The sequence below is a fragment of the Stegostoma tigrinum genome, chromosome 38, assembly GCF_030684315.1.
Source record: "Stegostoma tigrinum isolate sSteTig4 chromosome 38, sSteTig4.hap1, whole genome shotgun sequence".
NCBI lineage: Eukaryota > Metazoa > Chordata > Chondrichthyes > Orectolobiformes > Stegostomatidae > Stegostoma > Stegostoma tigrinum.
This window is the reverse complement of record NC_081391.1, coordinates 16,462,908-16,476,498: the sequence shown is the minus strand read 5'-3', so window position 1 is coordinate 16,476,498 and position 13,591 is coordinate 16,462,908. Positions and strand designations below refer to the sequence as shown.

Here is a 13,591-nt window from a genome sequence, read left to right as displayed (position 1 = left end):
AATAAAAATGTCAATGCTTCAGCTATATAGATACAGCTAAGCAAGATACGGTCACATGTGAGTGCGCACATGCATGTCAATGTTTGGTTGTGATGCACTTAGATACTTGTATCAACACCTGCTATTCCAAGTTCACACAATTGCAAGAGTGACTAGCAGAAGCAAAAATGTTGGGGAAAGCAACATGCATATGTGGAACAGAGAAGATCCACTTGCAAACTTATCATATCAGAGTGGTAACATACTAACATAAAAATGACTAAAATGGGGCCCCACATGACATCTCACTTAAAATTTTGAAAGCGTAAAGAACTAAGAGTGGGAATGGGCAATTCAGCCCCTTGGGGGTGTTCTGCCATTTGATATGAGCATGGCTGATCTCATCTGGTCCTCAAGTCCACTTTACTGCCTGTTTTCCATAACCCTTCAACATATTATTGAGTTTGTCAAACTGTTCTTTTTTCAATTGTGCTTTACAGATTACTATAATGTTAGAAAATGCTTAACTGCATTTAAAAATTTTCCCAGCCTGTCCAAAGAATTTGGATTTTAAAAGGCAGGACTTAGAATCAGTCTGCTGATTATCAAGTACTAAAGATAAGTATTTAGGATACTTATGCAAATACAATTTTATCAAGAGTCACCACAGTACGGGAAACATTAGCTAATTACCCTCTCCTAGTTTCGGGAATCTGAAACTATTCGTAGCACTCCTCTTGCCATCCAGGTGACACCAGTTAATTTAGACACAAGTGCAACTTGTAGACTCAATTCAGAAAGGGCTGTGGAGAAATGACTTCAGACAATTCAACTTCGTGCCACAAACTTTGCATTAAGAAAACTATAGTTCAAAATGCATTTGCAGTTGGACATCCAGTGACTGGACAACTGAAGCACAATTGTGAGAATTTTAGTGACACACTGGATAGGTGATAAGTAGTTTGTTCATCTAAGACTTACAGCACTTGTGCTTATGGTACTTTGAAGTCAATCTCAGCCATAAAATGGAGATGAGCAATCTAAGTGTGCACAATGTAGTTTTAGTTTAACCAATACAAAACAAATTAAACAATTTTCTTTGCGGTAGAACAAATTTGCAGTCATGACAATCCATCAGGATTTTCCATTTATTATCTCAACAGACTCTAAAATGAAATCAACGACTTGCAAATTCATTTATACACATGCACAGTGGACATCACGCCTGTTGCTACTGGTAATGCTGGACTATTTCTAACAATTTAAAAATCTGTCTCCCTATATCTGTTATTCTCCACCAAAGGCTGCACAGCTTCAACTTGTTAAATTTATTTCAATCACAGTATGGTACTGGCAACTAGTGGCAGGAATGGGATTCTGCAGCAACAAGGCATGGAATTAAAACACATGCAAATTCATTTATTAAAAAAAAATCACCAATATTTATCCAAACTGTTCATACGATACTTTGTCCATTTGTGGTTTGGAGATTATTAGTTTGGAAAGTCCCAGATCCTAAGAACATTAATTCAATCTTTGTCCAGCAAATAACGACAATATTAGTTGTATTTACAACATGAAGCATTGTCAATAAGAAAACATTGGTGTTTAGATTTTTCCTCTTGCCGAATATGTCATCTTCCACCTCCACCTGAGCCACCACCACTGCCTCCTCCATTAGGATCCTGAGCACCCGACATCATCAGAAAAATCACAATGGGAACGATATACATCCACTGTGAAAGGAAAGGAGAGAGAAAAAAGAGAAGAGACAAAAAGAAGAGGTCAACTCTGAACTCCCAAATGATACAAATTTCACTCGCCCTTGCAATGAGTGAGATCCCGACCGCTCAATTGTACAAAAAGACTGAGCACAGGGTCCAGTTTTAAGCAATGTGATATTCAATTTATATAAAACTTGTTTTGCAATTTAGATTAAAAGTATGGCAGAAGCTACAGCCCTAGTGAGGGCAAGGCAGCACGGCCTAGGTCACAGGTTAATGAGCCTGGTTACCACCAAAAGAAGCAATTCTGAAATGAAAGTACCCCTCCACTGCTCACAAAATGCTGCAAAGATGAACGCTGCACACATTATGCTCTGACATTAATAATGAGAAAGTCACTGTTGTTCTCGCTCATGAAGGATTTGAAAATACCCACATTGCAACCCTGAATGTGCCAACTGTCGGTTGGCAACAACAGTTTCAGCCCGTTGGGAATGCTCAGCCATTTGCAGGCATAAGCTCAGACATTAAAGGAAAGATTTTCCATCTGTGCATGATTTCAATCACCTGAACATTAAAATAAAGAAAACAATATCAGGCACAAGGATCATACATCAGAAGGAAACCTGCTTCCCGCTTTTTAAATTAAATAATTAATGGAGTGAAAACCAGGTATGCTCCTTTCCTGGTATTTAAATCTTCCACCCTGTTTTCCTCAGAGCACTGTGCCCAGACATTTAAATACTAGGTACAGGAGCAAGAAATTCTGTGCCTGAATTAATCCAGAGGCACTTTTCAAATAACCATTGATGACAAGAGTAACTGGACAATGATGTGATGGAGGAAACTTTGGTAATTTTCTTCTCTCCTTCTCCACTGACTCATTGACAAACTGCAACTCGAAATGGTTGTACCACCGAAGGCCAGAGCACAAACTTGAGTTCTTCGGCTCTGAATGGTTCAATTCCATTTTGAATGTTACGGTTACCCACTGTAAGGTGGAGGAGCCTTGTGTAAGAAATTTAAAGAGGCTCCCAATTTTGCTTTATCCGTTTAATTTAAAACATTATAACAGTAACACTGTTCCGTTCACAGCTTGTTACAAGTTGGTAATCGGCACTTCACATTAGTTTAACAACATTCATCCACACAGGGGAGTAAACACAGAATTCAGCTCTAGGCTGAAAGATCTTATGGCACAGTAGCATCCTTATCTCTAGCCTAGGAGATTCAGGTTCAAGACCTACCTACCCTGGATGTGTCTGAACAGAGTGCCTTAAATGAGTTTTTAAATCATTCAGTTTTACATCAAATACAGGCTCATAGGCCCTTGCAAGGCAGTGTTTCTCCATCCAGAGAAGGAGCACTTGCCAATTATTTGTTTGATGTACTTTCTTTAAAATAAGATGGCCCTGGGTACCTAAGTTTTCTTTTTAATTTATTAAAGTCTGGAGTGATTGTGTGGTTTATAAGATGTTGCTTTGCTGTGTAGTAGTATGGCTGAACTATCCACTCCTCATAGTAACCTACTGTAGTGTCAAATTCTAGACTGTTAACAAAAATAAAAGTCAAGCTCTTGTAGTAATTATCTGGAAAAGAATAGATTTCTAATTAATTTAAGCTCAATTTAAACTCAAAAACAGTGTTATTCGGCAATAAAGTACAAAAGCTGCCGATCTAACCATAGTGCTGTTTGTACAAACACAATTTAAATCAGTCTCCCAATTCAAATTAGACCACGTGACTCTTGTGGCTTTCAGCCTGTGTGTTATATTTCAGAGGTTACTTCAAATTGCCACATAAATCCCAAGGTAAATGGCTAACAGTGGATTTAAAATGCTGCTAACAAGTAACTATACTTGTCCTGAATGCTGTGAGGACTGAAAGACCTTTCACAGCTTCCTTATCTTCTCCATCTTCTGCCATCAGATTGTTTTCCAAAACATTCAAACGTTTTCCACAGCATTCCAAGTCAAGGTGAATTGGCTTCTTTTTCTCCCTAACATATAAACCAGTCTCAAGAACAATGGCAGCCAGGTGGATTGCTGCTCCCCACAGGCCTCCAAGCATTAATGGACAGGGAGATATCTTATTACCTGTACTAGTGTATAATCAATCCTCAAGTCACTTAAGTTGCCACTGAGGCAGTAGCCCAGGTACCTATCACCTTGGGTCTTAGATAACCCCTAATGTTCTGTAACTCAGTGCATTCAGGGACTTCGAAGAGTAAATAAAGGAACACAAAGAGACAATGGTCTTTTTTTTATTTCACTGAACCTGAAATAAATTACATTTTTAAAATCTTATTCAATAGTTTCTTTCTTTCCACTCCTCCTCTTTTGGGTGATCAATCAGTTCTTGAGCATTCCAACAAGAACATCAATACTCACTCAACATCTGCCACAGGGTTGCAAGCTTGGCCACTGATGGGTTTTAAGAGTTGGGCTCGAATTTATTCACATCCAAAACCTACACAAATGGCTTTTGGCAGGGAGCCTCTACTTACCAAATGTGGCTGTTTTATTTTTCTTCTCCTGTTAGCCCAGAAACCTAGAGGTTAATTAAAGCACACTAATAGCTGTTCCAGCTGACTGAGCACAAGCAGAAGTCAAAACTGGGACCCTCCAGTCTCTAACATTCAATCTTTCTGAAACCACATTACCAATAATGTAAGGATTTTAAAAGAACATTGTTCAGTACAGTTTGTGTTGGATTGTTACCATGTTAACATTATTTCTAAAAGTACACCATTAAAATCACTTTTGGAAAGGTTTACTTTTAGATCAAACCTCTACTTTAAATATAGTGTTGTCTGAACACTGCATTTCCACAGGTCCAGTAATGGTCCAGGGCATAAATGCATTGTCCAGTATGGAACAGAGCCAACATCATTCATAACATGCCACTTCTACGTCTTGGTTTTTGTGGAGCCTGACATGCTCAGTCAAGTTGACATCTGGCCCACTCATTCATCTTGGCGCTTGTCAGTTCGCTACGTGTACAATGAATTGTCAAAGTAAAGTTTCATGATAACTTTACAGGATAAAATAGGGCTCCAGTCACTTTGAACTCTTCCCCGCAGCTGGATAAACAGGTACATTAATCGTCAAGGATACCCAATTTATGGCTGCTTAGGTCTTACTGTCTCCCCCACCTCCACGTTGGTAGGCTTGAATTCAGCATACAATTCTGGGACACAGAGCCAGGGACTGATTTATAAATGGGGAACAAAAAGGGGGCAGGAATGAACACATGGTGTATTAAATAAGCGAGAGCAATCATGAAGAAAGTCATGGCTTAGGACTATGAATAAGTTATGAATAAATCTCTAACATATGAACCTTGGCTAAAAAGTAATGTTTTTGCCTCCAGTGTCAAAAAAGTGACAGGGTGAAATCCCACTGCAGCAGCTTTGGCACATAACTGAACATGCACCAAGTGCTGAATTATATAAGGTGTCATTTTTGGTTGTGACATTATCCAAAGATCCCATGACCACTATTTGAAGGACAGCATAAGAGTTCAACTGGTGTCTGGGCAACATCTGACCATCAAGAAAAACAAATCAGAAATAGATTATCTACCCATGTATCTCATTACTCTTTATGAGATTTTTCTATGCATACATTGACTACTGTGATTCCCTACATTACAGCATTGATTGCACTTCAAAATAAATGAACTTCATAGGGTGTAAAACACTCTGGGATGCCCTGAGGTCATGAAAGATTCCGTGTAAATTTAAGCTCTTTCTTTCAAAAGAAGAAAGCACACTATATAACCCTTCCCTGCAATGAAAATGATGCTAGTGTTAGGATTATTCTAATTGTAATGAACCTAATCTGGCATTCATCCTTTTTTCAACAAAGTACATTGAGAAATAATTATTTTTAAAAGGTTCCTGAATCAAGCCTTCTCAATCCATTTCATCAGGAGAACAGTAAAGCAGATGTACTTCTGGCAATGTCAGCCAAGATCATCCTTTATCATGCCATTGCAGCATTTTATTATTGTTCAGACAGACCACTTGTGTTTGATTGCTGACTTTCCTCCTTTCTCCACACCTGATGATATCAGCTCCTTGCTGGAGGTACATGATTCCACAGGGGCCAGTTGCCCTCTTCTAGCTCAGTCAGACAACTATTTGTCACACTGAAGCCTGGCTACTGACTGATGTTGGCTGGGGAAAGCATGAAAGCCTTCTTTCCATAAAATGTGGAGCAGGAGCCGGGTTGCTCAACTCTCTCACCTAACCAGAAGGCACTTGAAGCCATTTGCAACATGCCCAAATGCTGTTATGGGTAAAATCTGCTCATGGGCAAGACAGACTAGGAATCCAAACAGTAACTTTCTACTCTTTAGCTCAGTGATACACTAGACCGTCACAGTTTTGCTTTTATTCAGTCTCTGCAGGTTTTGGTTTTGCTATTGCTATTTATATTCACGAACCTCAGTAACTAAACACAGCAGGAGATCAATGTTTAACTCAACAGATATTTGAGAAAACTTTTCCCCCCAAGAAAAGGAAAATTATAGATTTCCTGCGGCTCTTCATATATATCTTCAGACTGTGCTGTCAAAATTTCCCTGGGAGGTTAGGATAAGGGTTCTTAATCTTCTTCGCACCAGCAGGGCAAGCAAAACCAGCTGAGTGAACTAAACATAAATGCAACAGACCACCCCAGCTTTCTGATCAGCCGGTCAACCAGAGAAACCATGTGCTAACTTTCACCGTGACAACAGACAAACGAGAAGAGATATTCACTGCTGACCAACAGACAAGTGTTACTCTTACAAGTAATGAAATTGTAAATGATAACTGAAAAATACTACAGGTCAAAGAAGGAAATCTAGAAACATAAAATAATGTTACCAAAAGTGTCAGATTGTTATTAGAACCTAACTGGTCCTTTAAAGGCTCTCCTCTTACTTGGTCCATGTGATTTCAGACCTATAACAAAGTGATTGACTCAAACTACTCACCGCAAAGGCCGATCAAGCCACTCAATTGTACCAGATTTGCCAAATGTATTAGACAAAGTAGCAATCAGGATAAGCAATAAATGATAGTTCTGCCAAGAACTGCCACATACAAAGGCCACTTTTTAAACATAATGTTTAAAATGGAATTGGATGTAATTTAACTACAGAATCTGGCCAACTAAATCAAATTTCTCCAATAAAGCCTTCCATTATCTATAACAAAACTAACGATAACTTGTAGAAAGGAAATAGCTGGAACTTAGACTTCTGATGTGCAATTACAAGAGGAAAGAACGAACCTGGAGGGGCCCAACAGGGAGTTAACATTAATTTGACAATATACTTTCCAAATCAGATTTCAATATCTGAACAAACAATTGAACATGAACACGTTTTCTTCAATACGAGATGCAGTACTTTGATCAAAAATACTCAATTCACCTTAAAAAGAGTTAAAATCTGCCTCTCCACATTTCCCTTTAAGTACGAAAGAGATCCTGTAATGCAGCCCCCCACATTCCACGCCACCACCCCCCCCCCCCCCCCCCCCAACCAAGTTAAACACCATCTTTCTCATCAACCCACAATAAGGAGATGCTCATTACATACAGCCTCTCTACTCTTTGACCCGTCCACAACTCTGGACAAAGTGACAGGGCCATCAATTGATAGGCCAAGGCATTTATTAATCCTGCCATTTAAAATGAATATTATCACCTTCTCTTCTTGAGACTCACCACCTTTTGTTGTCTCTACTAAATATACTGCTCTGCATTTCATTTTCAATGAACATCCTTAGCTGATTTTCATTCTATGGGAGTACATTAACTCAATTATGACTACTACTACCCTTCACCCAACCCAAATCTAAAATATTACAGCTATTATACAATGGAAGTCACTGAAAAAGTGATTCATGTTGAAAAATGGTCTTGTAAATCGAAATCCCCACAGGTATGAAACTTGTGTCGGCCATTCTTCGGTCAGTTAACAACCACAATGCACATATATGGCAGACTTGACCCTATCCTCTCACATTTACATTCACATATCCTCTTAACACATTAATTTCTAGCAGCTGTCACTGACTGACAAGCAGAATCAGGATTTCTTCCCAGTACTACCAGAGGAATCAAGGACACCCAACAACATTCCAGTTGAAGGAGGGTCTAGGCCCGAAATGTCAGCTTTTCTGCTCCTTTGATGCTGCTTGGCCTGCTGTGTTCAACCACCTCGACACCTTGTTATTTCAGATTCTCCAGCATCTGCAGTTCCTACTATCTCTGAAACAATATGCCAGTTAAAACTAAGTTACTTGGCATACTCCAAAAAAAATGAATTTGGGATGTTCAAACCCAAGAGAATAGCCCATTTGAACAAAAATGCCATGATGGCATTCTTAAAAACAAAAAAAAAAATTGGTAATAGTGACAACAGGTGGAAGTATGCCCATCTTGTAGTGGAGCAATATTGGTAAGCAGGGAGAAAAAGTATTTTTGAAAACTTATTGCTCTTTACAACAATTTCTTGTAACTATAGAATTTCAGGTTGTAGAACACCAGCTTTAATCAATTGGTTACAAGATCTCCAAAAATTCCAGAGTTAATCAAACTTCAATATTTTATCCAACCTGAGAGGTCTAGATCTTTGTCGAGAGCAGAATTATTGTGAACAAGCAGTGTCTCGGGGCCATGTGACTATGTGTTGGATAATTCAATCTTTGAGAAGATTTTGCCAAGATGTTCAGTCTCCTGAACAGTGATCTGCTCGATGCTGGCATTCACTTATCAATCTACACTGCTATGCCCATCAATTCTCTCTCCCAGCAGAGTGAATGACTCTCAGACATGAGGATCACCTCAGGGTTGCTTCATATTGCTACAACTCAGTTGTAATGTGGTCAAAAGAGTGAAGCGGACAAATGAGTACATACAAACTTAACATTGTTGATCCAAACCAACCCAATCTGAAAACAGTGTTTTCAATTCAAACAGAAATAAATTTAAAAGACAAATAGGAGACAAACAAAAAATTCAAGGTCAAATGATATTTGAGGTTTGAGAAGTTCCAATAAGTAAACAACTGCAAAACAATATCAAAATGCATCTGTGTTTAAATCATGTGACTAAAGCCACAGGGATAATTGGTATTTTCTTTTGCAGAGAGGCTGAGCTCCTTTATGGAAAGCACATGAAAGAGATCATTTGGCTTTCCCCAATCCAGCCAGTCTCTAGACTAATAGAAATTTAATTTACACGTACACTTTCTAGGGTTTGTGGCTGCACAGTGCAAAATAAAACCTGGAGGCAGGAGCCACTAACACAGTGAATTCTTTCATGTTGCCAGGAGGTAAAATGGTCCCTTGGCGGCAGGATTGCACCTGTTCTGTTGGTAACAATCAGTATTTTTTGTCTAAAGACACACGTCTCTCAGTCAATGGGCATGGCCCTCTGAAAAATAATGAGCTTGCTGCTCTGATGCTACAAAAATCTAAAGATGGGGATCAGACTTCAGGTATAAAGGGAAACACAATCATTTGACCTTTGAGAAAATGGATAGTGCCTTGCTGGTCACTGCATACATTGTCCTGAAAACACTTGAGAACCACCATTACTTTGCAGACGTCAGGCTTGTGCTCCTAGTTCCTGAGGCACTTTGACGGTATTTGTAACCATGAGAAAGATGGCCCCGCCCAGAATTAAATGCCACTGCATAAAAAAAAAGAGAGAAAAATACCAGCTCAAATTCAAAGTATAACAGCACAACATATTAAGCATTCGTGAGGCAGCATTTTTGAAGGTCACCGTGTATCACTGGGTTTACAGCATACAGCGTTTACTGAATCTCTTCCTCACTTTCTACCAACACAAACTCGAGAACATCTCAACCCATTCTACTGTAAACTTTATAAATTGCAGTACTTCAAGAAATACAACTGGTAGATGCAAAACCAATCACCTCACAAATATTCTCCAAATCACTGAACAAAATCCCATCCTTTCTTCCACTTTCCAAATTTCTCTTGAAGATGGTAAATTGGGCGGAGAATGTTTGCTTCCACGGTGACCATTAGGTACCTTGTCTAAAGCCTGGCAATGAGTTTGGCAGGCTAACTGAGGCAGATGTGACAGTCAAACCCAATCATGTGGTCACCGAATGCTGCATGTGCATTTTGCAGATCAAGTCACCAAACAATCAATGAATCAATCTGGTGGAAGTTTTACATTTTCTATCCAACAGCCACTGAAGCCAACAGAATATAGTTACTTTTGTTTTATTCTTCACTGCTGTTTGAAAAAAACTTTTCAATAGCATTGAATTTCTGTAAAACACAACATACAATATGCACAAGCTGCAGAAGTACTCCTTAACAGGTAGTGAAATAAATCCCATGGTCACTTTTCAAATCATGAAATTCAAATAAAGGACATGGTCAACTATTGCCACAAACCATAAAGCTATCAAAAACATAGGACATAGAACATTACAGCACAGTACAGGCCCTTCGGCCCTCGATGTTGTGCCGACCTGTCATACCGATCTCAAGCCCATCTAACCTACACTATTCCATGTACGTCCATATGCTTATCCAAAAATGAGAAGGTTGATTGATAAGGTTAAGTGAAATATATGCAAGGACAATATACTCCAGCAATAATATCTAAAGTTCCTCCTCGGAGTTTAACAGAGAAACCAACCCATTAAATATTGTAAAATGATTAACGCTCTTGCTAAAAATACCAAGCAGAGACAGAAATTGAGAATGAGCATGAAGTCACACAATAACATCACTAATGACATTTTTTAAAAACTGTGCAGTGTCATAGTAGTAGGTGGTGCCACTTGATTCCGTGTGATCTCTAAACAATTCAAAATTGACACTGAATATTAAAAGATAAACTTTCTTTCTCCCCTAACTTATTTCTTTTGTAATATTTGGTTTGCAATTAGTTTTATCCAATTTATTGAATTTTTATCTGATGTATTATCATGCTTCAAAATACAATTTTGATTTTAAAGTTACACCTATCTTTGTTTTGGAGACAAATTCTATGACATTGTTAAAACTTGCAGATAAGGAAGAGGCTATCCCAACAAAGCAACACAAGGTTAAAAACTGAACAAAAGTGCTAGAGTATGTTTTTAACAACAGCCTGTAACATACTGCCGAAAGAAAAGGTCACTGCAGCTAGAAGCAGAATACAGCTTTAGATTACAAGGCCTTTTAATGATATCATTGTGCTGTAGCTTGAATTATTCCAAATATGTTTTGCACAAGTAGTTTTTGCAACTAATCTGGAACCTGTGGTACTACTGTCTTCTGAAGTCGCTTGGAGAGAGCCAAAATCAAGCTGCAATTAATATTCTAGGATTCTGTGAGCTATGCAAGGCCTAAAACACATAGCAGCGAGACGGTGCAAAGTGATGAATGAACTAACAAGAGGGAAGCATTCTCACCAAACTACTGGTCACAGATGTATCTGTCCCGAACAGTATCTGTAGGAGCGTTGAGCACTGGAGGTAAAGTCTCGTCCTCACGGTGAAGATACTGTCCACTGTGTTATGTGACACTACCTCCTGCAATGTAGGGCATACTACTGTGTGTAGTTCTGGTCACTCTGTTATAGGAAGATTATTAATTAACTGGAGTGGGTTCAGAAAAGATTTACCAGGACGTTGCTGGGAATGGTAGACGTGAGAATATGGACTTTTTTCACGACTGCATAGGAGGTTGAGGTATATAAACCTTATAGAGGTTTATAAAACCTTAAAGGGACATAGGTAAGGCGAACAAGGTATTTTCCCAATGGTGGGGGAGTTCAAAACTAGGGGGCTTTAGTATTTGAAAAGGTGAGAGAAGAAAGATTTAAAAAGGACATAAGAGGCAACGTTTTCACAGAGAGTGGTTTGCAAGTAGAATGAACTGCCAGAGAAAATGGAGGATCCATGTATAATTACAAGGTTTAAAAGGCATTCGGCTAAGTACATGAACAGGAAAAGTTTTGGAAGGATATGGGCCAAGTGCAAGCAGGTGAAACTAGTTTAGTTTGGGAACATGGTTAACATGGACTAGTTAGACTGAAGAGTTTGTTTCCATCTGTATGACTCTAGGAACGCAGAGGTCTGTGCACGGACAGCCTCAAGGCTGCTGTTTTCAACACGGGCAAAATAACTCAGTAAAGAATTCTAAACATAACATCACACAATTGGCAGTGATGTAAAAGACACATCTTTCATCACTACTCCGTATTCTGCACAAATGTTTTAAACAAATACCTACACCTTGACAGTGTTAAGATGTTTTGTAAATGAACCAAACAATATTTGTGATTTTTTTAAAATGGGAAATAGGGAATAAGCAACGCATTGGAGTCAAAAGATGAGTCCTGTTTAGCAGAACACCTGGTGTTGATGTTTAAAGGCAAGGACCAGGCTAGAGGAGCACGTAATTTCACAAGTTATAACGTAACACATTAAAAGATATTTATCTTCCAATAAGACATAATATGATGTTTAATACACAGGAATGAGTTTTTTCCACAGTGAATGGGCCCACTTTTCAGGGTAACGAGGACAGAAAATAGTTCCAGGTTTGAAACAGAGAAAAATAAATAGATCATTTTTAGCTACGTATGCTAACAACAGCTCTATGGTTTCAGGAAAGGAAACTAAATTGTTGTTAAAATGCAGCTTTTGTTGATGAGAGATTAAAACAATCCTTAGATTGATTCATTCCTTCAGGTGAACAATTTTCAGTTTTTCAATGTTTATGCCTGTGTGCAAAAATAAATACTGTTCCTGTCAACATTATATCAAAGCATTATAAAAGGTCCCCTTTAGGGGGCAGCCAAAATGGATCAGCTTGTCAAGGATCTTTGCAGTGTAAAACTGAACCGCATACTACAAGATCCAGAGTGTTGATCCAATCTGTACAGTCTTGGCGAATTTCAGAGCACTGGGAGGAGAGTGTGAAGTAACTTCCATATCATTTGTTTAGGAAGTGGGGAGACAAGAAAAATTGTCCCAGTACAAATTATATGTTTGTGAATTTTTTGCAGAAACAGTGTGCTTGATCAAATAGCTAGTGAACATTCTACCTCTATAGATGAAAGAAACTAACTGCAATAGAATAACTGCATCCCAAGGTGAATCGAGACCTATAGGAGAAGGGATCAGAGAAGAAAAATAACTCTCAATATTTTGATTTTTTTTAAATCTTCAGTGATCACTAAGTGGAAAAATCCAACAGGAAATCTCCTAAAAAAGGATAACATCTAAAACAAACCTGTATGTGTGATAAAATTAAATGATGTATGGCAATATGATTAGATTTGCAACATTCTCAAGAGAGCAGAATGTCTAAAATGTAATGAGTTTCACTCTTGTGGTTTAACGCATTATACATAAGCCTCAAGTGTACTACTGCTTGGCACACATTCTCAGCCACTGTTTGTGCTTCATTTAATCCTGTTGCCAAATGAATACATTAGTTTCTGGTGAGCAGGTCAGGTCACTTTCACTGCAGCAGTCAGCAGTTTGAAACAACTCAGAACTTGAAGTATAATGAAATCTTGGAGGATTCTTCCCCACTGATGGATCTTATAAGGGATTTCTGAAGTGAATTTGCTTAGTTCTGCACCAAAGGATTTCATTCACAGAGTCTCCTTGGAATTCCTTATTAAAACATTATGGATCTTCTCCTCTTACTCAGTAAGAAGATGAGAACTATAAACCAGAAGGGCCATATTTGATCTAAAAACCACACTTAACTGCGCAGGGCTGCAATGGGGGGTGGGGCACTGTTTTTGATTGAGGTTGCTGTTGTTGTTGTTGTAAATGCCACTGGAGGAAGGAATCAAGACGGACAGAAAATTAGGAGTAAGGAGGTAGAATTAAATCCAATG

At 38.6% G+C, this 13,591-nt stretch overlaps 1 protein-coding gene across 3 annotated transcripts in view; it reads right to left on the bottom strand.

Annotated features, from left to right (window-relative positions):
• Positions 1-1,113: 1,113 nt before the first annotated feature.
• Positions 1,114-13,591, bottom strand: part of emc10 (ER membrane protein complex subunit 10) — a 48,721-nt gene continuing 36,243 nt past the window's right edge. The window contains exons 7-8 of one of the 3 annotated variants that reach the window (XM_048521399.2): positions 9,268-9,394; positions 1,601-1,715 (exon numbers count right to left, since the gene is read on the bottom strand). In XM_048521399.2, coding sequence (XP_048377356.1) covers positions 9,311-9,394 — 84 coding nt within the window. In that variant the 3' untranslated portion in view covers positions 1,601-1,715; positions 9,268-9,310. Of the gene's footprint in view, positions 1,716-9,267; positions 9,395-13,591 lie in introns of all 3 variants that reach the window. The other 2 variants (XM_048521398.2, XM_048521397.2) reach the window with 2 other exon arrangements.